Raw genomic sequence first — 27,910 nt, forward strand, 5'->3', positions numbered from 1 at the left:
GCCTCTGGAAGGGCACTGGAATCGTTGATCTGGCTCACATGAGGCTCAGCCGAGCCAGGATCATGGATCCAGGGATATGCAATGGATATAAGACCTATTTCTCTTGGTGGGACCAAGTCCCAAAGAAGCTGCTGTGTCGCTGTTAGAGATGCTGGAATACTTGGCATCTCCTACTCACAAACCACCCCAATCCAGGCACAAACTCCCCAAATCCCAGATGGTTTGGGTGAGAAGGGACCCCAAAGCTCATCCCATTCCATCCACTGCCATGGGCAGGGACACCTTCCACTATCCCAGGTTGCTTCAAGCTTTGTCCAGCCTGGACTTGACACTTCCAGGGATGAAGCAGCCACAGCTTCTCTGGGAAATCCTTTCCAGCTCCCAGGGAAGCTCCCACCCTGCTGGAGGCGGAAGCAGAGCTCCCTCTGTTATCTCCTCCTGGCAGGAGACTTGTGTGGATCAATCCCTTCCTGGTTATCCATTAACTCCAAAGGGTTCGTTCCCGAGACAGAGAGAACACCTCCATTGATTAATAAAGGAATAAAGGACCATCCTCAGGGAGGAATATACATGTCCTGGGAGACCTCTGGAGCTGGAAGCACGAGGACTCAACCCAGGCCTGGAGCAGGGAAGTGTCACCCACCCACTCCCAAGAAGGACATCCAGGCTCTATGGAAAGCCCCTGTCCACTCTACAGGACAAACAAGGCCACAAGGGCTGGATGTGCTTTCCAAGGAAGTTCTGTGGCAGGAGGGATGAGTATAGATTGCTGGAAAATCCAAGGAAACACTGCTCAGGAGGCAGGAAAATGCAAATCCCGCTGGAACAGCCTAGGAATTACAGGAGTTACCATCACCCTCAGATCATAATTTCTTTTCCCTCTTCTCCAATGGAAATACAGCCCAGAATCCTTGGAAAAACCCTGAGGAACTATTTGTGCCACGCTGGTTTCCACTGAATTAATTAACAATTAGATCCCAGCTTTAGTTAATTAAATATTCCCATTATTTTCCCCCATTTTCTTTGCTTGCTGGGGAACACTTCAGAAATTGTTGGAAAATTTGGGGTTTTTTTCTGTAGTTCTGGATATTTTCTCAATGGATTGGAAACAGCTTTTCTCAATAAACTGGGATTTTTTTCCCTAAGGCCACCAACCCACCCAGCAGCTGGAGAATCTCCCTACAAAACACGACTACATCCCTAAGGAAGGCTTTTAATAGGTTTTATAGCAGCATCCCCCACTCCTGCTGTGTCCACAGCCATATATTTTCATCCTTAAAAACTGAATTAAAGCAGCCTCTCCTAAACATGGATTATTCCGTGTTTATCCAAGGATAGCAGCCAGAGTTGGATGTTTTCCTTCCCCAGGAGAGGAAGGGTTTCCAGAAGAGCCAATATCCTTTTATGAGGCTGATATAGCTCCAGGTAGGGAAAAAATCCCACAAAACCATCCCAAAACATCAGGCACTTCAACATTCCAGCACTTTTTATAGGCATTTTTATAGGAACTCAGTAGTTCAGCCACCTTTGAGCTCTTAATTCCCTGATAGTCCCTTCAGGAGCAGCCATAAAAAACAATTCCATGCAGCCATTAATAGGATTACACACTTCCAGGCATTCCTTTTCTCCCTGGATTTCTCCTGGCTGGTCAGCAAGCTCCAGGACATCTCCTGCCCTTATTCCCTGACCCTGTAAGCCATAAATGCAGCTTTTCCCTTTTCCAGAATATGAATTATGTGGAATTATTCAGCTGGGAGCAGCCCTCAGGCAATGAGAATCCTGCCTTACAACTCCAGAGCCGTGTCCTGCAGGACACTGGGAAAATCCCAGTTTGACTCACCCAGCTCACAGAAGGATCCCAGCACCTTCTTGTTCATCCAAAGGGGAGATCACCACACTGTTCAGGCTGGAATGTCCAACAAATTGAATATTTGGGATATATCCTTGACTGAGAGCACACATGCTCCTCTTCTATCCCTGTCATTCCCATCCACTCCCAAAAATTCCCTGTTTGCACTAAAATCCTTCTTTTTATAGGACAGGTTGAACTTAACTTGGAATAACTCAAAAGCATCCAGTCCCTTCCTTCATTTCCTTCTTCACAGAGGGAGAGATTCCTAGAACTCATCTCAAGGGACAGGGATCATGGAATCCTGGAATTGTTTGGGTAGGAAGGGACCTTAAAGATCCAGTTTCATCCCTGCCATGGGCAGGGACACCTCCCACTACTTCCAGGACAACTTCCACCCTGCTCCAACCTGGCCATGGGATGGCAAATCCACAAGCTCTGCATGTTCCCCCAAGTGTTTTCCCACTCCAAAGGCTGAGATGCAGAGCAGAGAGAGCTGGAGAAGAAACAATCAACCCCCAGTGATTCCCTGGATGCTTCCCAAGAGCCGCACACCCGATTCCTGGTGCCCTTCCCACCTCTCCCAACTCACTCACCACCCTTTAAGGCAGAAACCTCAGGCAATTCCCAACCATCCATGTCCAGGACATCCTTGGGAACAGTCACATACTCCAGCCATGCTTCCAACATCCATTTTATACAGAGTGCCATAGAATATACAGAAAATTTATATACATCCATGATTCTGGAATTAGGTTATAATTCATCCGGATCTTTCTTTACAGCGGGATTAGTTCAGATCTTTCGTACAGAGGTACAAAAAAAGTCACGTGGAGAATGAAGGGCACATGAGGAGTGCTTGAGTTTCCTTGGAATCTTCATGCTGGGGCAGCTCGGAGCAGGGATTCAGAGGGCAGCATTCCCAGGATGAGCATGGGGACGCAGGATGCTGGGCTGTTTTCCACCCCAGTTGCATATCCAAGTGCTCCAAGCCCTGCCAGAAGCAGTGGGAGTGCCTCAGAGCTCCCTGGAAGGGCTGCTTCTCCCAAAAATGCCAAAGGTTTCGGATCTAAGGAGGCAATTAGGATCCAGCAGGAAATGAATCCAGAGGTATCCTGCTCTGAGCTGCCCCAGCACGAGATGGGACACAGGTGACAGGCAGGAAGGGCTTTTCCAGAGAGGCAGAGCCAAAGGAAAGAGGCTCGCAGGGCTCAACATTCCAGACAGAGAGGCACAGCCCATTCCCAAATATCCCTGTGCCATTAGGAATTCCACTTAGTGCCAGGACAGGAGGTCAAGAGTATTCCCTGGACTTGTGGAGGGAAAGGTGGGAAGCTGGAGCTGCAGGTGCGGCCACTTTGCCACCACCAAGTGCTGGGGACATCCCAGGAAAGGAGTTAGGACCCAAAGGGTGTGGCAGTGTCCTAGGACAAACTTCCCAAAAGTGAATATCCCAACAGGACAGGTCCATGCCACCCCCAGCTGGGATTTCCAACTCTGAGCCATTGGAACTGCACAAAGCCCGGGATGGGAAGCAGGGAAGTGGAATCCAAATTAAAACCAACGTCAAGGCTTGTTCCTGTGCTGCAAGGATTTTCAGGAATCAAGAGGTGAAGACAGGGACAGGTTCCCCTCATCCCACAGGTGTACACTGGGAAAGTGGGAAAGTCAGGACACGCAGCATGGTGTGACACAGTGACGTCAGAAGGACTGGACACAACAAGGAAAGCAGGAAAAATTCCCAGGGAGCTTACCTTTGGAAGGGGGCTGTTCCAGAGCCAGGGAGAAACTCAGTGTGGGCTGGAGGAAATTGTCTGCCTCAGGTCAAGATTTGCTTTTGGCACTTGGATACGACCCCAGGCAGCAGGGAAAAGTGGGAAGATGTGGGAAGTCCTGGCTGAGGCAGAACAGGAGGGCTCGGGAGCAAGGGCAGCTCCTACCAGGCCTTGGCCACACTTCCATACTCCCAGAGAAGTGGGAAAGTAAGGTGGGAAATGTCTGATCCCAGAAACTGGGACCTGAAGGCAGGGAGAACAAAGGCACAAGAGGTATGAACTCAAAAAACATGGAAAAAACAATGGGAACGGAGACAGCAAAGCACTTGGAGGCTGATGATGATTCCCAATGACAAAGCAAGGAATTGCCCTAATCCTCGGCTACTTGGAATTTCCAGCCCTTAAGCAGCTCCTTGGAGCTGGAAGAAGGGGAAGGACATCAGTAACTGCTGATCCAGGCCCCTTCCCATCCCTCTCTCCATCCATAACTCCCCTGTGGATTTGACTGGAGAGCAAAGAACTCCCAGACTGAATCCCAGCTCCAGCTGCAATATTCCCCCCTCTCCTTCTTCCCACAGCTGCCAAGGACGGGCAGTGTTTGCCTCCAGCAGGATCCATGCAGCATTGCTTCTTCTACACAGGAGCCATGAGAGGGAGCTTTGGCACAAGAAATGAGGCTCTTCCCAAAATCCAGCAGCTCTTCCCAAAAATCAGCACTGCACAGGCTCTGGGAACAAAGCAACGAGCCCAGTTCCACACAGTGCTTTCCAACTGCTTCCTCAGAGGAATTTCTCAGCAGAGCAATGCATGCAGAGGTGCTGCTGCAATTCCAACCTTCCCTTTCCTGCAGTACCATAACACTACAAGCAGAGAATCACAGAATTCCAGAATCATTTGGAAGCTCTCACCTGCTGCCGTGGGCAGGAACATCTTTCCCTAGCCCAGGTTGTTCCAAGCCTTATTCAATCTGGCCTGGAGTATTTCCAGGAATGAGGAATCCACACTTCCCTTGGCAATATTACTAAAGGTGCAGTCACAACCACTATCCCTAAACCCATTGGAATTAAATATTCCTGCTCCCATCCTGCAAAGCCAAAATGCCCTACTGCTAAGGGAAGAATATCCCAGAATGGATAAGGATAAACCCAGCATGGAGGGGAGTTCCAGCCCAGCAATTCCCAAGGCAAACACGGAAGGGCTCTGCTGCCCAATGGAGACTCGTGGATACAGCCTCAAAACACAAATCCAAATACACCCATTCCAGCAATAACTAATCCCACCTAATTCCCATTGCCAGGAGTAATCCTGATTATTCCTATGTCCCAATTTGTAAATGAAAGCTGTGTGGGCGAGTCCATGGAAATAATATTATCTGCCTGCAGGAAAAGAGCAGCAAAAGCTGGGAAAACATCAAAGTGCATGGAGAATGTGTTAGATATTCATCCTGTATCCCCACGCTTGGAGCTTTTCCTCCTTCTTATGTGCCCTTGGAAACAGATTTCCCACTTTAATCCTGCATGGGACCATCAACTATTCCTGGAATCTAACATCCTAAAAGAATAGGACTGGGAATCGCTGGAATTCTATAACCACACTCCCCACCCTCTGCCATCCCAGCCCTCTGCAGAGACCAAAATACCTCCCACAAATCCTGTTTGCTTTGGAAAAAAGTTCCTAAAATGTTCCAAGAATCTCATTTAACTGCTTTGGAATAGTTTTCCCATGTTTCCCATGTGCTACCAAGGATGTCAAACAAGCCACTAGCACCCTGAGAAAAGGGAGGGACGAGGTGGCTCCTGAAATAGGTGAGAAGAACGTGGAGCAAAGAAGTTTTAGGAGGAAATTAATATTCCAAATGGAGAAGGCAGCCCCAATGGAGAAGAAGTAATGATAGATCCTGGAAAAGAGCTGGTATATCCTCAGCACTGCAGGATCCTTCCCATGTTTTTGGCACTGCTGCAATGAAAGCAACAATAAAATCAATTTACTGCTGCAGAAGAGCCTCAGCTCCATTCCTCTGCCAAGAAACTCTTGGAATACCAACACTCAGCAGTGTTGGAAAGGACCTTTAAAGGTCACTCAGTCCAAGGAAGAAGGACCAGAATGGATTTTAAGGATGAGGCATGCAATGGGTGACCTGTTGGTCGGTCTGGGATCTGGGGTGTCAGGCACTTCCAGCACTGCCTCTGCAGAGGGTGGAACATCCTGTTGGAGTATCATGGGAATATTCAAAGATCAGAAGGCACAAAGCTGAAGAGGAAGAAGCAGAAGCCGAAAGATTTGGAAAACTGGAGATGCTTCATATTCCCAAAGAGAGAGCAGGAAGAGAAAGCAGGAAGTGTGTACAGTACAGATGAAGGAGGTAGCTGCAGCTTTAACATTTATTTCAGCATTCCAGGTGTGCTTTCCCAGGAGGATATGGGAGATCAGCCTTTCCAAATGCCCAGATAGCAAAGGAGTGATGGGAATGGAGACACAGAATGCTGGGGATCAAGACACAGTAATGGGGATCAAGACACGGAGACATTTAAAGCAGAATTAATTTCAAGAATGTGGATTTCATTTGGGAGGACTGGGATCAGATCTGTTTGTCAACAAAAAACAGCCATTATCCATGACAGGATACAATGGGAACCTTCAAGGGGCTCTTTTGTGCCTTTACTCCTTGACCTATGGAAAGCCCAGCTCCCAGGAATTACATATTTCCAGGTTTTCCAAAGTCCAGTAATCACAGAGCAAAAAACCTGCAGCATTCCAGACTGCTTCCCCTCAGGGCAAGGGAAGGCCATTCCTATGGGATACAGTTCCAATGGCACAAAGAAGGAAACAGTCACCCAAGGACTGAGTCTTCCAGGACACGGCAGAGGAACGTCAGGGAAGGGACTTTCTAGTGCAACATTTGAGCCATGGAACATCAGCAGGTTCCCAAGGGAATCATTTTAGGAGGGAGATATCCCATTTTTCCTCACCTGGAGGCACCTCCCACCAGTAGTTCCACCTAATCCCAGGTATCCATGTTGCTCCCAGGGACAGAGATGATCCTTTTCCTTAGTGTTTTAAAGTGCTTTGCAGATCCCAAGCTCTGCCTTAGTGCTAAGGGTTAATTCCTGCTGGGATTAAGGGCAGGAATGAGCTCCTTATCCCAGCTCCTGGGCCAGAGGGGAGCTAGCCCGCTAGCCCCAGCCTCCCTGCCCCTCAGCTCCCCTTTTCCCCTCAAACCTTCCAAGATTTTTGTGCGTATTCCTGAAAAATCACCTCAGTAGTGTTTCCTGAGTGCAGGAATTCCTCCTTACCCTGTGCTCCCAAACCACTTGCTCCTTGCTCCTTTTTTAAGGACCTACAAAAACAAAAAGAACTTCTGGTTGCTCAGAATAAAAGGATTTTTCCTTCTCTGAATCCCTCTGAACCAGAGGGGCTTCCTCCCTCTGATTCCACTCAGGGAAAGGTCACCTTTGGAACCTTAAACCACAGGGATAATGTTTTCCTGGCTGCCTGAAGCACTTCTGAAGGCTCTGAAACAGGTAAGGAGCAGGGGCTGGAGCATCCCACGCTGGATGGAGTGGGATATCAGCATCTGGACTCAAAATCCAGTGGAATTCCGTGCACCCAGGATGATTTACATCAATGCACACGGGTTATAAAGTGCTCCTCAGTGGCATTGGGTCCCACTGGCTCCCGGGAAGCACAGCCCTGGCCTATCCCAGAACTTCCACAGCCCACCAGGAGAACAGGAAGCCCGGGATTTGCCAGGAGCTGAGCTCCTGGAAAGCACAGCATCCTCCCACAATGGAAACAGCACTGCTAAGGAGGGGAAAAGGGAGCAACCACAGGATTCTAATGAAGTTAAACCAGGAATTTCTTTTCCAGGAAGGGAGGATGGAGCTCCGGGGAGAGCTATCAGTAACTGCTGAGCTTTGAGGGGGAGTTGTGGCAATTCAAGGCCTTTTCCAGGTCCCAAGAATGTTTCATTTCCTACAATAGGTAGTTTTCCTCCTGCTCCCATCATTGGAAAACCTGCCTGGAGAGGCAGAGCAGGCTCCTCTGGGCCCGCAGGCTCAGGTAGTTTTCCTAACTTGCTCAAGCTTTCCTACATGGAATTGTGCAGGTGGGGAGAGGGGGCAGACAGTTACCCCCAAATCCAAGCCACTTGGAAAGCAAGGGGCTTGGAATTCTGCCTGCCCATCCTCTCTTCCCTCAGCCCTCAGAGGGAACAGCACGGGAAGGAGAGGATGACCATGGATTTTCCTTTGGGAAAGCCTCCCTATTTCCTTAATAAATACCTTCCAACCAGCTCAGCAGCTCTGTAAACATACAAGAGATTGCAATACTGGGAAAAAGTCCATCTTTTCCCTGAATTCCCAATGACAGAGGCTGGCACTGATCCACGGATGCTGCATATGGGTGGTGTGAGGACCCCCAGGGATCCAGGAGAGACTCCCAGACTCCACAGGGGCCCGGAAAATAATGCCAGGTACATTTTGCAGTTGATCCATCCACATCCATGCAGCTCTGAGATGAGAATCCTGGCAGTCCCACAGGAATGTCGCCAGCTTGGAGGGGTCCAGGGAACCGAGGAGTGATGGGGGTGATATCCAGGAGAACTTTCTGCCAAAGGCAGAGGGATTGGGCTCTTGGGAGCAGCGTCCTTCCCTCTCAGGAGTGCTCGGGGGAGAGAAACCATGGTGCCAGCCCCATTCCTGCTGCGCCTGGCCGGGAAGGGGAGACTGGATTTGGGGGGAATACAGCCCCAATGGCTTTAAAACAGGAGTGTCCTACAAAAGCAATCCCCATGGAAGTGTGCCGAATTGGATCTTGGGCCGGATCCGTGGTAGTGCAACAGGGCCCAAAGTCTCAATCCGCTCATTTCCCAAAACCACCGGCTCGGTCCCGAGGAGAGGGATCTGGCCTGGCTCCCTCCTGCTTCCATCTATCCAGGTATCTCACTCCCAAACTCAGCAGGTGCCCCAGGGCAAGGAATCTGCCTCTGGAATGAGACAGGCTGAGGTAGGGAACTTTAGTGCCTCAGACCCTCTCAGGCCCCGTGGGGCAAAGCTTCTCCCAGCTCCAAGCACAGGATTCCAGCACAATCCATCCTCCAGACACCACCACTGGGTCACCCCAGAAAGGATTTTTCCAGCTGTCTCCTCTGATCCCAACTGCCCGATGACAGCCTCCTCCATGGATTATCCCACTGGGATCATTCCACCCCTTTCCCCTGCACTAAAGGGCCGAAATCATGAGGTCGTCCTGCTTGGCAGGGCTGGTTACGTGTCCAGAGGGGGTGGAAGTCCGGATTTTGTCCGTGGCCAGGCACTCCTGGCTGCTCACACCCGTGGGAGTGATATCCATGAGTTCTCCGGATGAGCTAAGGGGGAAGGAGGGTGACACGGAGATTCCCGACGAGGGATCCGTGGAGCCCGCAAACAACCTCGGGGGCTTTGGGACTAAGTTAGGCTCGTACTGCGCCCTCAGCAGGATCTCCTGGTCGCTGACGGATTTGGGAATCTCCGCAAAGTCGCTGGAGCTGTCCGACACCATCATGCAGTAAATGTCCTGGAAGGAGCTGCTTTTGCTGTCCAGGTTGAAGAGGCTGTCGATGAACTCCGCAAATTCCAGCACCTGGGGGCTGGGAACGTCGGCCAGGCGGCCGTTGTGGAGCGGCGGCTCTTCCCGGGGGGACGAGGACGTGCGCTCCCCGTCGCTCCCGGCGCCCTCGGCGCTGCAGCGGCGCTGGGGGGTGGTGCCGCCGCTGTTGAGGATGTTTTCCGGGGGCTGCGTCTCCTGGGAATGCTTGGAGAGGCTGTCAGCAGCCAGCAGCTCTGTCCGGGAGCTGAGGGAAGGGTTTTCCTCGGGGATAACGGGGTCTATATAAAAGCAGTGCGTCTCGTCCTTCTCCATGACCGCATGGAGGCTGGGGGAGCCCCTGATGCTCCGGAAACCGGAGGAGCGCCGGGAATCGAAGCTGTAGATGGATTCGTTGTCCGAGAGGCTCTCCATGGTGGCCAGAGGGGCGCGGCGGTCCTGGAGCTCCACGGAGAGACGTTCCTTAGTGTCCAGGAGAAGCAGCTCCACGGGGTCCTTCTGCACAGGAGAAAGTGGCTTTGTCTCATAGAATCCCTCCAGGCTGATTTCCGAATGGGATTTGCTCCTGCAATGGGAAACAGAGAACACAAGGCTGCAGAATTCCAGAAGAGCTAGAGGATCCGAGGGTTCCTCACACAGCTCCTCCAACCAGAGGCATCCACAATTCTGGGGAAACTTTTCTCGCTCTGTCCTCCCAGCTGGAAATATCACAAATGGATCCTCCCTCTGCAAACTCCATTCTTGGCCTTCTCTCTTTTTTCCTGGCTCACTACATCCTTCCCTCCTGTCCAGAGAGGCTGTGGACTATCCCTGATGGTGTTCCAGGTTGGACGGGGCTTGGAGCAACCTGGGCCGGTAGAGGGTGTCCCTATCCATGTCAGGGGCTGGAACTGGGTGATCCTTAAATCCCTTCCAAACCAAACCAAACTTGGCTCCAAGTTTTATCTTGGGAAAACCCCACCTGTCTGGATAAGGAGAAAAAAAGGAAGTCTCTTCCATACCTTTTCCTGACCTTACTGCAGTCAAATTCCTAAGCAGCACAAGGGATTTTTCCCCCTGACATTCCTCAAGATATCCTGAAGCTTTGATTTCCACAAAGGCTCATGGATCTGTCTTTCCCACAAACATGGATCACAATGCTCCAGGAGGAAGAGGACACACACCTGGAGCCAATATTCCATATAAAATCTCTCCTTACTTGGTACTGCTGTTCCTTCTGTCCACTGGGATGGCTCCAGTTCCAATCTGCACAGAGGGGCAGCTGGGCAAGGGCTGGCTCTGGAATATCAGCTCCGGGGTGAGATCCACTTCCGTAGGACTCACCATCACTTTGGCTGCGGAAAGCAGAGCTGTTTTCCCCTTGTTGTAGTTCTCCAAGACCTGTCCAAGGAAAGCAGAGGAACAGCAGGGATTGACTGGAGGCTTTCAAACAGCTGGATTGGCCTCTTTCTTCCCAGAACCTTTTGGAAGCACAGGGAGATAAAGGATTAGATGGGTAAATCTTGACACATCCCTGGATGTCACCTGGGCTCCAATTTAATGACAGCTCCTGGAATGAACCATCACCACCCAACCTCCTGTTATTCTGATGTTACATTTGGAAACAGGAGCTTCTGGGACTGTGGGAATTTCATTCCACCTCATCACACTCCACTCCAACACCCTGCGCAAGACTGACCAGGAGCATCCCCTTTCCTCCTCTTCTCCAAAATAAACAGCCTGGTGTATTTAACCAGCAGCATTCCCGGGCTAAGCCCACCTGTCCCAGTGGTTTTTGGGATGACAATTCCCTGCCTCACCTTGTTGAGCCCTTCCATGACCACGTAGGGGAGGTGTTCATGCAGCATGGCCGGGGAGATGATCACCTCGTTGAAGGCCTTGTTGTCCCCCCAGATGGCAAAGTAGGTGGGATCCTCCTGCTCACAGCAGCTGGAAAAGGGGTCCAGACAACAGGGAAAATGGGGTGGGGAAGAGAAAGGCAGTGTTTTGGCATGTGAAAACAGCAGGATGCAGAGGGAGAAAAAGAGGAAAAAACAGAGGGAGGCGCTGTTAAAATACATATTGCTCCAAAACCCTGCTTTATGGGGACATGATTATCCATGGGCTAATCATCATCTAAAGAGGAAAAGGACTTTGGACAAGGACCTGGAAAAGTGGGAAAAGGGGGAGTAGCTTTAAGCTGAAAGAGCGTGGGTTTAGATGCGATATTGGGAAAAAATCCTTCCCTGTGAGGGTGCAGAGGACCTGGCACAGGCTGCCCAGAGAAGCTGTGGCTGCCCCATCCCTGGAAGCGTTCCAGGACAGGTTGGATGGGCTTGGAGCAACCTGGGATGGTGGAAGGTGTCCCTGCCCATGGCAGGGGCCAGAACTGGATGATCCTTAAGTCCCTTCCAACTCAAACCATTACAGCATTCCATGTGCTGGTTTAGATTAGATGTTGGAAGAAACACTTCCCTGTGAGGGTGGTGAGACTGGGAAATTGGGATGGATTTCCAAGGAAAGCTGTGGCTGCCCCATCCCTGGAAATGTTCAAATCCAGGCTGGACTGGGCTTGGAGCAACCTGGTCTGGTGGAAGGCATCCCTGCCCATGATCTCCACAGTCCCTTCCAACCCAAAGCGTTCCATAACTCCCACAAACACTGTCCCCATGAGACAGCAGGGAAGAAAACCCCCTTCTCCTTGTGTCAGGGAGACTTTTCCAGCAAGAATTCCAGCAGGAAGTGCAGGACTCACCAGCACTGCTCAGCAGGGTGGTTGTGCACCACGTGGATGATGCGGCCCGGGGGGTACAGGGGGGTGCTGGCACTCAGGGCGATGGTCAGGTCACTGGGATGTGTCCAGAGCCGGTTGCTTGTCACAGAGTTCTCCTCTGGCTCCTCGGGAAGCTCGGATTTGGGAATGCACTTGGTAGCCCCCACAATGATCCGCCACTGTTCCCACAGAGAGAGAGAGAGGAGGGAGGATTTGAGGAGAGAAAAGCAAAAACAAGCAGAATTGCCTCGTGAGACTTGAGAGGTTTAAAGAATTCCAGAGGCAGGATATTCCCAGTTTTCTTCCACTCAGGAGGGATTTGCCTAAGGAAGGAGTGTGAAACACCAACAGAGGTGTCCAAGAAAAACACAGTGACATTGGGAATAAAGAACAATACAAGGACAGGAAAACAGGGAAGCTGGATACAGAGATGATCCAAGTGCTTCTGAAAGCTGATTTTCCTTTCCCAATTATATACCCTCTCCAGGTAAATTCCAACATGTATTATGGAATATATGATCATGATATATATCCCTAAAAATCTTTGTATTTTGTGTTTTTTTTCCATCTTGGTGCAATGGTAAAGACTGGGGAGGGACAACTTCCCACATTTCCCATCTCCAAGACATGAGCAGGCCATTTATCCTAGAACAGCATCACCCCAATGTTCTGACAAGCACAGCAGCTGTTGTACTTCCAGCTTGTTCCCAGTTTTAACTGACCAGGAAAATCCACGCTTGGAATACAGACTTCAAAGAGGTTCAGACAGGAAATTCCCTGCTCAGTTATTTGGGATCTGTGACGGTGAAGTTTCAGCAAGTGAGCCAGAATGATCCCCCTGACCTCTCTAGCTTTTTCCATCATTCCTCTGCTTCCTTAAATAATGATCCTGAAGAGACCTGGAGGAAACCCACCCTTCCTGCCACTAAAATTCCCCGTCCCTGCTCAGAGACATCTCCAGGTGTTGGTTCCTCCCTCTTACCTTTGGTTTGGTGCTTCTTTGCAGAACATCCAGAAGCTGCCGGCGAAATCCCTCCAGCTGAGAGAGCCCGATCCTGGAAGAGAGGAAGATGTGACCATGGAAAAGAGGAAGATGTGACCCTGGAAAAAAAGGTGTGGTTATGGAAATGAGGAAGATGTGATTCTGGAAGAGATTAAGATGTAATTCTGGAAAAGAAGAAGCGAGTCTGGAAAATAAGAAAATTATGGATATGGAAGAGGGGGAAATGTGTTCACAACACCTGGGCAGGGAACAGGACAAGAAGGATATGGAACACAGTAAACAAGACATTGTGTTCAAAAGGACACTGTAAGGTACAGCATGGAGCAGATGGATTCAGAGGTGGGCTGTGGCATCACCCAGGAGCAGGAGCCAGGAGTGAGAGGCCCCAGGGAATTACCAGGACAATAACCAGGATAAGATCAGTGAACAGGGAAGGAGGGAGGTGACGACTGAACATGGCACAGAACAGGTGAGTTGGAAAAGTGTCCTGGAGCTGAATGACACCACTGGGCAGATGACAGGATGGACAAGATCATGGCATCCAGGTAAATCCCAGGTTGCCTGGCTCCGTTCCAAATCCCTGCTCAGCAAAATGTATCCCAGGAGATGAGGAAGGTGGGGAATGCCAAGGCACAAAGAATGAGCTGGTTTGGAGATGAGGTGACATGGAACAGGGATTTTGGGACAAACTGGTCCAAATGAAGTGGCAGCACATCCAGGACAGGGCCAAGATAACACAGGAAACCAGGAAGGTGGCACACCTGATGCTCCAGGTACCACAGGTACCAGAGGTGGGACATTCCCCCTTTTCTTTCACACAGGAGGGATTTGCCCATAAAATTCCCAACAAAGGTGTCCAGGAAAAACACAGTGACACATGGAACAGTAGAAGGACAGGAAAATGAGGAAGCTGGAGACAGAGATGATCCAAGTGTTGTTTCAGACAGGAAACAGATGATTTGGGACAGAACAGCAGAGATTCATCAAGGAATTCAGACACATCTCCACTTGCCTGGGTACCAGATCTTTGCCAAGCACCACTGCAGTCACAAACTCCTTGGAATACTCCATGGCATCCTCACTGGAAGAGAAACAGGAGCAAGAAGAAGCAAACAGTGTTTCATTCCCTATTCAGTGGCAGGGAAACCAGGGGCACAAACCCCAATCCAAGCTGCTCCAAGTTTTGGGGATTTGTGCCTTGTGGAAAAAGAGCCTTATCTCCACATCCCATGGCCCAATCATTTCCCTGCACAAGACTCTGGATATAGCTGGGAAAGGAAATGCTTGAACTGAATGCCTCATAGTCATCTTCCAATAGTTTGGGAATGGTGAGACAGCCAAGGAAGAGGATATTTTGTGCTCCTGAGGCTACAATGTAGGATGAAATACCCCAATATTTGGGGGAATTCAAACAGCAAATTTCTGCAGCAACCTGACTTCTGAGACAAGAAAAAAGAAATCAAGATTCCCACTCTGAGTTTCCTGGAGATATTCCCAATCAGTTACCGTGGGCAGAGGCTGCCTCACTGACCTAGGGATGATTCTGGGCATGACACAAGTCAGGAGCTACCAAGGGATCCAGGAGTGGAAGTTTGGAGCAGAAGGTTGTACAACTCTCCTAAAATATCCTCCTCTGTAGCTCTGTGGCTGCAGAAGACCTGGGAATATTACAACAAGGAATGCCAGCATCCAGATTCAGCAGCAGGATGGCTTAAAACCCCTGGCTGCTCCTGGAATATGATGCAGGAACTACCAGGAGGAGATTCTCATGATCCATAGCTGATTCCAAGGATCCCCATGGTGTCTGTTAGGACCAAGAAGACCTTCCCTCACTTCCCAGCAATCCAATGGAATGTTTTGTTTGGGAATGACATGACCAGAAGGTCTGCTCCCATTTATAATGGGAAGGATTCATGATTAATCTCTCCCTGGTTTTGCCCCACAGCCAAGAGAGGGAAACCAGAACAATCCCTGTGAGCAATTTTAGGCTGCAGAATGACAGAAATCACATCCCAATTCCAGTTTCTTTGGAAAAGGAGCCCAAACAACTGGATCAGCTGCTGCAGACACCTGCATTTGGTCAAATATCTCCCTTACTTCCATCTGTTTAGTGGGAGGGGGCAGAGAGTAAGGAAATTGCACCCATTTCCCATTAAATTTAGAGCCATGGATAATTCAGTTATAAACCAGAATATTTGTGAAAGTGGCCATTTGCCATCCTAGCTTGAATACCAAACTATATCCCAGGGGAAACACTGGGCTTCTCCAGGCTGCCTGTCCATTTCACTGCTCCCTAGAGCCTCACAAACAGGATCCAGTGCATCCCAGGTGTATCCCACCACCTACCTGAGCAGCCCACCTGGGGGGGAATAAGCAAAGCACTTCAGGGATGGATACTGGGGACGCAGCAGGAAGGACAGGATGGCAGCTGTGCCAGCACCAAGGGAGTGCCCAACCACAATCAGGCCGTAGTGTTTTGTTCCTCTTCCCTGAAAAACATGGAAACAAAATTAAATCAAGGTCAGATTAGATATGAAATTGAATTTATCCCCCAAATCTCTCCCTTTCCCCAGTTTTGGGGTCTATTTCTATCCATGAGCACTCCAGATTCCAGCTGAATAGCTCCTTGCTTGTTCTGAATCATGGAATCATCATGGAATCCTGGAATGGTTTAGGTTGGAAAGGAAGGGAGAGATCATTCCATTCCACCCCCTGCCATGGGCAGGGATCCTTCCAATAGCCCAGGCTGCTCCAAGCCCCATCCAACCCATGCTGGAACACTTCCAGGGATGGGGCAGACACAGCTTTTCTGGGAAACCCATGCCGGGGCTCCACTGGAGGGTGGAATTCATTCACTTATTGAATTCTACATTTGGCCTACTGGGACATTCCTGAAAGAAAGAAGGTGGGAAGAAAAAGGAAAGGCACACCAGCTATTTGAATTATTTAGGATTTGATGGGAGCCTTTTGTCCCTCCTGATAACATCCAAGCCCACACAGAAAGTGTCTCTAAACCTCAGTGGACACATTTCTCTGGAATATCTGTCCTTGGCAACTGTCAGAAACAAGGTCCTGGAATGGTGGGACCTGGGATGGCATTTATGGACCTAAAGCCAGGAAATATTCCTCCTGAGTAACAGGAACAACACCCATTTTCCCTTTCTACCATCCCAAAAAGCTCAATGCTGGTTTATCTCTCCCTCCATCCACCAAATATCCCAAGGCAGCACTTCAGCAACTATTTCCAACATATAAACCAAGGTAAGCTGCTTCCCAACATCTCCCTTGAGTCCTGTGACATCTCCCTGCCACCAAGAATGTGCCCACAGGGACAGTCAGCACCGCATTCCAAAGAAAATCTCCATAAAAATGGGATTTTAGTTCCTGCTGATTTAGTTTTAATGCTCCCTGTCCTTCACTGCCACCATGTGGGACTTCCTGCCTCAGGAAAAAGGAAAGCAATCATGATCTCTGCAGTATTGGTGCTTCCAAAATGAAAAAGCCTCGCAGGAAGTCTGGATGGGGCTTGGAGCAACCTGATCTTGTGGAACGTTTCTCTGCCCATGGCAGGGGGTGGAATGGGATGAGCTTTAAGGTCCCTTCCAAACCATTACATGAAATGAGTAACTAACTGGAAATCCAGGAACTAAAGGAGGAGCTGAGAAATTAATACAACAGACTCAGGGACACAGAGATTCCCTTAAAACCCAGTATTTTATGGAAATCTCATCCTCTGTCCAGAGACAACTCGTACTCACCAAATCCCGTCCAAAAGCTTGGGACAGCACCATCTCCTGCTCCAGCTTCTTCTTGATGTACTCAGCAGACAGCACCATTCCCTGTGGGAAGCAGGAACACACAGCAGGATGTAAATGGGATCTCCACATCCGGCAGCCAGAAGGTGAGAAAGCTCTGGAATGTCCCTCAGCATGGATCAGGATGGAGGGAGAACTGATTCCCCTCTGCATTGCCAAAGTTTTGGTGTTTAAGGAGTAAAGGCAGTTCTTAATTAAGGAACACTCCAAGGGCCTATTCCTGGGCTTTTAGGGGGAAAACTACCCCAAATCCAATTAACTTAAACACAGGATTGTGGATTTGGCACTTCAGGCCAAGGGACCTGGGGCAAAACAGAGAAACAGACTTGGATATTCTAAATATTGGTGGTTTTAAAGCCAAATTATCCTATTCCAGATAAATCTGGGATGGAGTTTTCCATTTGAATCTGGGAATAAAAGTGTGAATCATTCTAACAGAGATAATGATTCAAACACCAAAGGGAAAAGTGGCAGCACTAGGAATTAGTTCCTGCCTTCTCAAGCCATCAATATTGAGGGAATTTGGCTGTCAGAGGGCATTCATCCCAATTTATTACAAGTTTTTATTCCCTAGAAGTCAAGGAGTGCTGGAAGATGGGAAAGATCATATCTGGGTCTAAACATTCATCCTCTCTGCTGAGGAGTGTTTCTCTATCTGTGTGGTGATTCCAAATGTGGTTGATACAATTCCAAGGACAGTTATAAACAAGCAACTGGAATTTGGTTTGTTGCATGAATTCCTGATAATGCTACAGTTTAACTCAGTGAGAAGTGAGCCTGAACTCCAAAAAATGGGGGAAATGGGGAAAATCATCTTCTTGGCTGTTCTCCTTTAAATCCCTATCTTAAAATGGTATGAGTACAATGGGAATGTTATCAGGGGCTCACTCTCCATCTCAGAGATATAAAAGGATAAAAGGATTCCTAGCTCCAAAAGCAAAGAAAAAATATAAATAATAATATATAAAACCTCAGTTATCCTGGAGAGCTGGATTGGGGGTTGGAGTTAAACACAGCAGGATAATCAGAGGGGAAAATCAGGGAAATATCAGGGAGAAATCAGAGGTAAATCAGAGGAAGAGCTGAGGGGGAAAATGGTAGGGGGAAAATGAGGGGGCAGAAATTGGGCGGGAAAATCTAAATAGGGGACAAATCAGGAATAAGTCAGGAATAACAGTCCTGACTCTCTTGCATCAATATCACCTCATCAAGCCTCCAGAGATCAAGTTTTATTCCATTCTTATGGAATAAAGAAATAAATAAAGAATAAAGAAATAGTACAATTTCTTGGGTTGTTTCAAAGAGGGAAGCCAGTGAGGAAAATAAAGCAAAGAAACATGGAATTTTCCAGGTCCTTAGTATCTGAAATGTCTTTGATCCCAATCTGGATACTGCAGAGGGGAAGCAGGACAGAGGAGACCCCCTCCATGGAAATGAGCTAAATGGGATGATGCCACCCCCAAAAAGCACCACAGTGGTTGTGCCTTATCCCAGCTCCCAGCAGCTCCCCAGCTTCCAGAAGAGTCTCCACTCCCAATCCTAATGAGAAGTGAGCAGCAGGCCACTGATCTAAATTCCCACCGCGAATTTGGGATTCTATTTTTAGAGATCGTGACCCAAATCCACAGTGATGTCACTGCTGGGATGTTAGTCAGCCTTTGGGACGTGTTTTTGGTAATTATATCCTAATGGAGAGAGGGATTTAAATTATTATGGAATGAGACTAAATTTCCATTTAGATTCACCATTGGAAAACTTCCCTAAACTTCATGGAATCCTGGTTTGGGTTGAAAGGATGATCCTTAAGGATCATCCCATTCCATGGACGGGGACACATTCCATTAACCCAGGTTGTTCTGAGCCCTATCTAATCTGGTCTTGGACACTTCCAGGGATGTAGCATCTGTAAATTCTCTGGGAAACAGATCCAATTTCAAGTTAATAGAACTATTTGGGCTTAATTTTGTAAGTTTACATGTAAATAACTGAATGGATCAAGGATTTAGAGAAAGGGAATGGAAATATTCTGCATTGTTCTGTATCCCAAAGGCACAAAACTGCTCTGGAATATTTGAGATTTTGAGGGAAAACACTCAGAAGGGTCTATTTATGAGAGAAAAATGTTGGAAATTCTCATTACTGGGATCATGGCTGAGCTTCCAGGACTTTCCAGCAGCTCCTTGTCCTTCTGGTTGGCTCAACACCAGGAAACAAAGCTCTGTAACATCCTAGTTTCACTAGTTTTGTCCTGGGAGTTCAACAATTAAATCTGGATTCACCCCTTTGGCTGAGGATTATTTTTAAAATCAACTTTGTTATAAAATCAGTGGACTTTATTGCAAAAATAGTGAAGTTGGATTCTTCTTTGAGTTATAATCCCTTTTTCTATTGGCATTCTAATCCCTAAACTTTAGTTCCAGCTCTATTTTTTGATCCAGAATAGCTCAGAGCCCCGACAAATATTTTTTTTAATTGTGACATTGGAGCAGTGGAGTGATAAAAAATTTCATGTAAACACCAAGACTTGGAATTTCAGGATGGCTGACAGACACCCCCGGGGATGGGTGGGACAGAATCAGCAGGAAAACACCCCAAATCAAACAAATCCTGGGAAAGCTCCCATGTAGCCAAGTCCTTGTTTCCAAATTAAATGTGTAAGTGAGACACTGGATTTGTTTGGATATTAAACTTGACTCCTGGACATTAAAAATGCATTTAAAATTCCATTATCTCCCTTAGTTTTCCCTCGGGAATCAACAGCACATTATTGTCTGCAGATTAATATTGATAATAATTCCAGAGAAAGTGAATATTTCTCTCCTGGCAGCAATCCCAAAAAAGAAATAACACAAAGGACAAATAAAAGCTGTGTCTGGAACAAAGGGAATAAACTGATAATGTTTCATGGAAGTCGCCAGTGGAGGAATATTTTCATACAAAGATCAAAAGCAAAGCCCATTTCTGTAAGGATCTATTCCTGGAATTTCATTGAATCATGGAATTCTGGAGTGGTTTAGATTGGAAGGGACCTAAAAGCCCATCCCAGTCCCATGAGCAGGGACACCTTCCACTAAGCTGGGTTGCTCCAAGAGCCATCCTCCAAGGTGTCCCAGCCCGTGGCAGGGATTGCAACAGGATTTTTAAAGTCCCTTCCAACCCAAACCATCCCAGGACTCCATGGTTCTATCTCCTAAAGCAGAGGGAAGAGGTTTGGTATTCCAGCAGGACACCATGAGGCAAGCTGGAGTTCCCAACTCATGGCTTCCAAGGACTTCCAAGCTCCACATCCCACCTTGAGCAACACCTCATTCCCCACAGCAGCACTTCCAGCAACTGCTCCGTTCCTTCCAAACTTCACTCTGGATTTTCCTTTCCCAGCTTGGCACTGCAGCTTTGGAAGCTGCCAAATTCCTGATCATCTTAAAAACTTGGCACGTCATTCCTTTGCCAGACAGGGGCAAAGGTCAGCTCTGGAATAAAAGGATTTAGCCAGCCCAGGGCTGCTCACAGACACAGAGCACCCATCTAATTTCAGGGATCAGAGTCCTGCCAGTATCCTTTGAGGACATTCCCTTCACAGCAGAGTTTTAAGCACATTCTCAGGCTTTGATTGAAAATTCCTTAAAGGCTGTTGGAAGAAAAAGTCATTTGAGTGGCTCCAGGAATTTCATTGTAGGTCTCCACGATGCCTTTCCGAATCTGGAATTCTCTAATTGTACAGAGTTTTTAATTACACGCCCAGTGATTTTAACTGTTCCCACTAATTATTTAACACCTCAAAGCCCTTTCGGTAACTTCTTTTTCAAGTAATCAAGACCATTTGGGGGTTTATAATTAAAAAGTGAAATAACTAAAAAAATCCATGGGGTTTTTGTTTGGTTTTGGGTTGGTTTGGGATCGTTATCCCTTTGTTTTCCCCACCTTGTGTCCCAGCCATGTTCCATGGTGCCCCTCAACCGGCAGGCGCTCCGCGTCCCCCGTCAGATCCGTCAGTGCATCCTGGAAGAAAAGCAGTCACCTTGCTTCAGGTGAGTCAAATCCGAGTCAGGATTCCAAAATGGGAAGGGCTCCAACTCTCTGGAATATCCACCAGGGAGGCCACTGCATATCCCACTTACTTTTGGGGACAGAGTTCCCCGGATGCTGATGACCACCTTCTTCTTGTCGTGGTCCACAGCCACATAGAAAGGGGTTTCATAAACCTGCAAGAGATCAGGAGAGACATTCCTGTTGGATTATCCTTTGCGAAAAGGAGACAGAGTACGTGACAGGATTTGTGTCCAAATAACATCAATTTTTGATGGAAATGGAAGAGAAAAAGGCTTCATTTCCCTTCTTTGTCCCACTGCAGCCAGGAGCGGGTAAATCCCTTGGGAAGGGGCTCTGGGATTGTCCTTACAGCGTCGTGGCAGGAAGTGTAGACGATGTCCACGGAGGTCATGTTCTCGTCCAGAAAGTGGCGCCGGATGGCGATGGCGTTGCAGCCACAGCAATTGTCCTCCTCGATGGTGACGCCGGGGGCGTAGCGCGGGCGCGACGGGCACAGGCAGCAACATCTGCGGGGAGGAAGCACGGCTTTGAGGGAAAAAGGCTGGATTTAGAGTGCCACTCCCAGAGGAAAGGGAAAGGCGGACCCTCCAAACCTCATCCCAATGGCAGTGAGTGGCAAGTGAAGGACAAACCATGGAACAGCCTCAAAATCTGGGATCAGGTGCAGTTTTCCTTTTGAGCACCAGAGAGAGCTACAATGCAGCCAGTCCCCAAGGACTCTAAGGATTGTGGGGTGGGATGGCTCCTCAAAGGACACTATCCTTGGAAGCTCAGTTTTCCAGTGCTTCAACGTGGAAAAGCCAACATTGACTGAGCTCCAGGTTTATTTATAGGAAAAAAAGGGCTTTACAATCATCCCAAAATAAAAAGAAAAGATCAGGTTGATTTTCCTTTTTTCTCCTCCACAAATAAAAGTATTCCCAAGGAATCACATTCCTCCCAATAGCCCAGGAAGTCCCAAAAGCTCGTCCCCAAATTGAATCCAGTGACAGAATTCTGGCAGCTGGAAACAAACCCTTGCACCGGGGCAAAAATTCTGAGCTGGAAAAATCCAATTAATCTGAGGGAGCACAGCCCAAGCCAGGCAAATCTTGGAGGTCTTTTAATCAGGACCCAAATGTCAACTCCCTGATTTTTGAGCTCCAAGAAGCTCTTTTTGGACTTGGTGTTGTGCCAGGTGAGTTGTCTTCGCTGACTGTTCCATGCTCCAGAGAGGATGGAGCAGAGGACAGGCTGGTTTATGTACTAGGAACTGGAAGGAATTCAGAAAGCCTTTGGAATATGAAGCCCAGAGAGACGGAAAGAAAAAACACGAGGAGAAAAAGGCAGAAAAGAAATGGAGCAGGGAGGAAGCACCAAGAATATGACATAAATATGGGAAAAAAACAAAGGGTGTTTCTAAACATGGGAAAACCAGGCAGGAAGAAAGGGATGAGGGTGGGCACTCACGAGCAGGATCTGGCCAGGCGGCAGAGTCCACATGTGGGCTTCCTCATGAGGTAAATGGGCCAGCCATAGGCAGCCAAGGCGAAGAGCATGTAGTAACACACCTCCCGGTACCGCTGCATCTCTTGCTGGAAGACACGGGACTCCCTGAGCCTGGAATCTCTTGGAATTTCCTCCCCATTCCCTTTATCCATAGTTAGGCACGTGCCAAGTGCCAGCCCCATTTCCCAGCAGTGAAATAGGAGAGCAAGGTGGGGCTGCCAGGCAAGAGCCACTCCCTCCCAAAGATTCCTCTGCCTGATTTCCTGAGGAATTCTCTGGGTATCCCAACATGCTGCCAAGGAAGATGCTTCCTGCAGATTTGGCAATGAGCTCCCTAAATATCCCCTTTCCAGCAGGCCACAGGATGCCTGGAGAGGGCCACAAAGCCAATTTGGGGTCATGTGAAACAGTTGCACCCTATAAAAGCTCAGTTATTCCAGAGAGCTGGATCAGGGGTTGGAGTTAAACACAGCAAAATAATCAGAGGGGAGAATCAAGGAAACATCAGGGAGAAATCAGAGGCAAATCAGAGGAAGAGCTGAAGAGGAAAACGGTGGGGAGATAATGAGGGTGTGGAAATTTGGTGGGAAAATGAGGCGGGAAAATCAAAATCAGGGATAAGTCACACAACTCTAAATCAGAGATAAATTAGGGATAAAATTAGGGATGAATCAAAATCTGCAAAAAATCAGGAATAACGATTCTGACTCTCTTGCAGCAATATCACCTGCCTCCAGAGATCAAGTTTCATCAATATCCAGCCTCCAGAGACAAGTTTTATTCCATTCTCATAGAATTTCTTGGATTATTTCAAAGAGGGGCAGAAAGGCATAAGAGAAGCCAGTGAGGAAAAGAAAACAAAGATGACAGCTGGGACTGGAGGATCCCACATCCCAGGGACTTACCGCATTCTTCAAATCCAGGTATTTGGTGTTCCTGGTCACTGGCATTCCAGACAGGAAAGCTAAAATGTCATTGTTTGCCTAGAAGCCACAAATGCACAGAAAAATTCCTCTGTGTGACAGCAAGATAAAAATCTACTCTCAAATACCCCAACTAGGCCCCTCAAATACTTCCAATGTTTTTATTCCTGCCTGATTTGAATAACAATTCAAGGGTGAAAAAAAATCATTAAAATAAATCAATTTCCTACTGGGCTAACAATCTGCAAACCTCATCAGCAGCTTGGAAAACTTTTCCTGAATCCCAAATCAAGGGGAAAACTCCAATAAAATAAATCCATTTCCTACTGGCTTGACAGTGTGCAAACCTCAATAGCGGCTTGGAAATTTAGGAATTTTTCCCCCTGCAGATTGATAAGAGTCTCCTCCATAGCTTTGTAAAGTGGGAATAATCTTCCCATTCATTTCCAAGTACCTACAACTCCCTTTGAGGTCCTTTTGGGATCAAGAGCTCCTCCTGTATCACCTGCCTGGGGAGGATCAACCCAGATTCCAGACTTGACTCAGCACCAGCTGAGCCCTTTGACAGGGAAAAACTCAAGGGAAAGCTGCTGAAGTCGCCATTATTTTTCTTTCCCACCTCAGCGAGTGAGAACAGCCCAGAAAGGAGGTGGGCAGCTGTTTCCCAGGGAATCCCAGAGCAGCTGGGAAGAGACTGCCAGGTTTTCCCACCTCGTCCAGCACGGCGTTGCGCTTGGCGCGCTGCCGCTGCCGCAGGAGAACCAGCCCCGCGATGATGTCGGAGGGGACGATGTCCAGGTCCCGGAAAAATTCCGCAAAAAGGTAGGCGATCTCGGAGTAGGCGTCCTGCAAAATCCAGGGAGAGAGGGGTTGGAGGAGGAGTTTGGGTGTGGGAAGCCTCAGAACAGGACACAAAGTGAGAACTGGACTCGTTTCTGGAGCTCAGCCTCCGAAACAGCCACAAGATTCCTGCAGGGAACGCCAGATCTGGACTAATCACATGATTATTGTGTCTTGTTTGTTTTCCACAGTGCCACTCGGGGGCTGGATTTGTGCTGTGTGTGGGCACCTCGACATCCAAACAGCTCACACAGGACACGGGGAGAGAAAGGGAATGGTTTTGGCTCTCTCTGTTAAACAAAACAGAGAAAATAGGATGAAAACCAAGCAAATCCCAATCCAGTGCTACGTCGGAGTCATCCTTTCTCCTCTAAAGCAGAATAAAGGCCATTCCATGAGGAAAAACCACTAACTTTGTCCTATTTAAGAGTCTCTTCAACTTTGTCCTGGGATCCTTTTTCCCATATTTATCCCAGATCTGAGATCCTGTTGCCCAAACTTAACCCAAACCTGGGAACCTTTCCCCAAATTTACCCAAGGCCTGAGACCCTTTTGCCCATATTTAACTTGCCTGTACTTATTCCAGACCTAGGATCCTTCTGCTCGAATTTAACTTGCCCAAATTAATCCAAGACCTGGGATCCTTTAGCCCATATTGCCAGGCTTTTCCAGGTTTATTTTGGATGACACCCAAACAAAAAGGCAGGAAAAGTAAAGACTGAGACACTGAATGCAGAATTCCCAGGAATGAAGGTGACCAAACCCAAAAAAGGAAAGACAGAAATGGAAGTGACCTGAGAGGGTCAAGCAAAGCCCTGGAGCAGAGGGACAAGGATATTTTGAAGAGAAATGTCCTTTTCTCACTTTTTGCTCTGTGCTACAGGAAAAAAAAAAAAAAAAAAAAAAACAAAACACCAGACCTTTCAGGAGAATATTTTGGGAGGCTGGAGAGGGGCTGGAATGTGGGTCAGTGCTGACCTATCATTACTCCAGCCTAAAGACAAGGATGATCCAGAGGCTGGAGCAATAAAATGTGGAACTGTACTCACCAATGGTCCATATTTGACTCCTGCCATCCAAAACTTTTCCTACAAAGATGATCACAGCCTTACCTGAACCTTTATCCTGTGTTTCCATAGTATCCTTTATCTAGCATCAAAACCCACAAGACTGGAGTGTTGTGGAAACCCCGAGCACTCCAGGACGGGATTTCTCCTCTCCCTTCTTTGACCATCAAGACAGTAAATCCCTTCTCTTCCCTGCAGGAATGACCTACATCCTTTCATCCCTGCCAAACTCCTGGCGTGTGGGATGACTTTCTGTCATTTTTCACTTCCCTACAAAAGCCAGTTAAATCCCCATTAAGAACTGGGGCTCCAGGTGCCAACTCTCTGTGCCAGCAGTGCCTTTGGAAAGCCAACAACATTCCAACTGCAGTATCCTTGAAAACCTGACCTCATCAATCCTAGCACGGCTCCTGTGAGCTCACAAGAAACGCCAAGAGCCTCCAAAGGAAACAGGACAAACACCCATTAATCCAAAGTGGCAGCTACAGCCCTGGATGCTCTGACAAAAAAAGGCCCTGATGGAAGTTCAATGCGTATTTTCCGCTCCAAAGGAACAGCTTTCTGTGGGAACACCTGACATTATTCCTGTTTGTCCACCTGGAGTGCTCTGCTACAAACCCTGAAGGCTCTGAGGCTTCAGACTTCACCCCAGATCCTTTCCCCAAAGTCATGTCCATCCCATAAAACACTTTTCCAGCCCAGAGGACAACGATCCTCTGCTGCTACATTTTTTTTTTTCCATGGGGTCTGGGATAGGCAGCAATGGATTCATTTCTGATCCATTACGTGCTCATTCATTCCACACGCTGCCATGCCAGGACACAACATCAGGGCTTGTTTCTGCAGAGAAAAGAGGCTGGAAATTGCTCAAAAGCTGGATGTAAAGTGGAAATTCAACAGCATGAGGAATGTGAGGCATTTGGAATCCACTTTTATTCCAAGCTTAAAAAAAAGAGAGAAACAGTAACTGCAGAATGGAAAATGTGTTAAAAAGAACTTGAAATATTTGCAATACTTTGCAATTCTGAATAAAATGGAAGTTGTTCAGGGCATTCAGGTGCCTGTCAGGGCTCCCTCTCCCAGGATGCAGCATCCATGCTGTGCCCTCAGGACAGGAGTCTCCAGCACCTGGGCAAGGTGACCTGGATGTGCTCTCAGGGAGAAGGGAAGCATCTCTGCTCTGGAGCACCAAGGAAAAGCTGCTGTGGGAGCTGCCAGGGCACAAAGCTCCCTTGGTCTCAGTTTTCCAGATGGATTTCCAGATGGATTTCCCCAGCAAATAAGCTGGGAGCTGGCAGGCCTGGGCTTGAACTTCCCAGAAGGACATTCCCAAGGAACATGGTGGCATTTCAGCCAGGGAAAGGGATCCTGGGAGGGGCAGCATTCTGGGACACAGTGCTGGATTTCTGCACAAGGGCTGTGACAATTCCTGAAGCCTTCCACACCCTGGAAGCTGCACCTGTGGATAATTCCACAGCACTCCCTAAGAAATGCTGTTAATCCAATTCATCACCTGGGAAGAACGATTGTTCACCTGACTCTCCTTTATTTTTCCACTTTCCCTTTGGAGCTTTCAATCCCAAGTCTCATTTCTCCTCCTCTCCACGTTCACATCCCTTCCAATGTGCTCCTTTTCCCGCTGCATCCTTTTGGAGCACGAACTCTGGGCTATATTTAGTGAGGACACGGCGGCTGTGGTCGGTCCCTTGGTGTTTTCCCTGTCATTTTCCGTGCCCTTCTAACTGGAGTTAAACGTCTGGGCGGATTTTTTGGCCACTGCTGGTTTTGTTGGAATGTCCTTGATAAATCCCAGCTTTTTCCCTGAGAGGTTGTAACTAATTCAGAGCTCAGTGTCTGCAAGTACACAAATCTCCTGATTTTTATGACTTTCTCCTCCCTTTGAGAACAATTCCCTGGTTCTGCTGGCTCCTTCAGGAGTCCTCAAATCCTCAGAATTTTAACCAAATTAGTTAAATCAAAAGGAAATTTTTCCAGCACCAAAGTCTGACTTGCCTCTCCAGCAGGTCCTCAGGAATGCTGGTGAATCCCACCCTCAGGAAAAAACCTGTTCCTAGTGATTCTAACAAGAATGGAATGATAACTTTTGGGGAAGGAATTTCAAGGCCTTTACCCTTCCCTGCTAGAGAACAGCAAGGGAAAGTCCCAATGGCAGCACATAAAAATTCCCAGTGATCTTCATGTGGCTCTATGGATTAGAGAGTTTTTGATTGTCAGGAGATCCAGAAGTATTTTGGTGATTCTTCCAGGTTTGTTTTCCCATTTCCAAATTCTCCTCCTTAAGGGTGTGAGACTGATGGAAATAACAGGAGAAAGTGCTCAGGAAGAGGCTGATAAAGGGAAATGGGAGCTGCCCAGAAGTGCTGCCAAATGTGATCCTAAGCTGAGGGAAAACAGGGATTTGTCCCATGGATATTTTGATTCCCAACAGGAGATTTGTGGTACCCACCGACTGGGAGTCCTTTGTCCGTGTGCAGCAAAGGAACACTTTGAGCCTGCGTGTCCAGCTGCTGGCTTGTCCCTCTTCCAGGCGGTGTCTGGGAATAAAGGGGAGAGCAGGAATGTGAGGAGAGGCAGAACATGGTGTAGGATCCAACATGGAGTGGCACAGCCTGTGCTATCCCTGGAAAAATGGGATAAGGTTCCCCCAATCCTCCTTTTCACCAGGCTGAGCCCCTTCAGTTCCCTCAGCCACCCCTGGTGCTCCAGCTCCTTCCCCAGCTCCATTCCCTTCCCTGGATACACTC

General features: G+C 48.1%; 1 protein-coding gene across 6 annotated transcripts in view; it reads right to left on the bottom strand.

Annotated features, from left to right (window-relative positions):
• Positions 1–2,525: 2,525 nt before the first annotated feature.
• Positions 2,526–27,910, bottom strand: part of DAGLA (diacylglycerol lipase alpha) — a 61,956-nt gene continuing 36,571 nt past the window's right edge. For all 6 annotated transcript variants that reach the window (XM_064425770.1, XM_064425766.1, XM_064425767.1 and 3 more), the window contains 15 exons: positions 27,613–27,700; positions 23,950–24,084; positions 23,221–23,298; positions 22,277–22,401; positions 21,177–21,333; positions 20,896–20,979; positions 20,699–20,776; positions 16,721–16,801; positions 15,309–15,451; positions 13,975–14,043; positions 12,942–13,014; positions 11,942–12,138; positions 11,007–11,136; positions 10,406–10,587; positions 2,526–9,772 (listed from right to left, as the gene is read on the bottom strand). In XM_064425770.1, coding sequence (XP_064281840.1) covers positions 8,845–9,772; positions 10,406–10,587; positions 11,007–11,136; positions 11,942–12,138; positions 12,942–13,014; positions 13,975–14,043; positions 15,309–15,451; positions 16,721–16,801; positions 20,699–20,776; positions 20,896–20,979; positions 21,177–21,333; positions 22,277–22,401; positions 23,221–23,298; positions 23,950–24,084; positions 27,613–27,700 — 2,548 coding nt within the window. In that variant the 3' untranslated portion in view covers positions 2,526–8,844. The remainder of the gene's footprint in view (positions 9,773–10,405; positions 10,588–11,006; positions 11,137–11,941; positions 12,139–12,941; positions 13,015–13,974; positions 14,044–15,308; positions 15,452–16,720; positions 16,802–20,698; positions 20,777–20,895; positions 20,980–21,176; positions 21,334–22,276; positions 22,402–23,220; positions 23,299–23,949; positions 24,085–27,612; positions 27,701–27,910) is intronic.

Source organism: Passer domesticus, chromosome 6 (genome assembly GCF_036417665.1).
Source record: "Passer domesticus isolate bPasDom1 chromosome 6, bPasDom1.hap1, whole genome shotgun sequence".
Lineage (NCBI taxonomy): Eukaryota > Metazoa > Chordata > Aves > Passeriformes > Passeridae > Passer > Passer domesticus.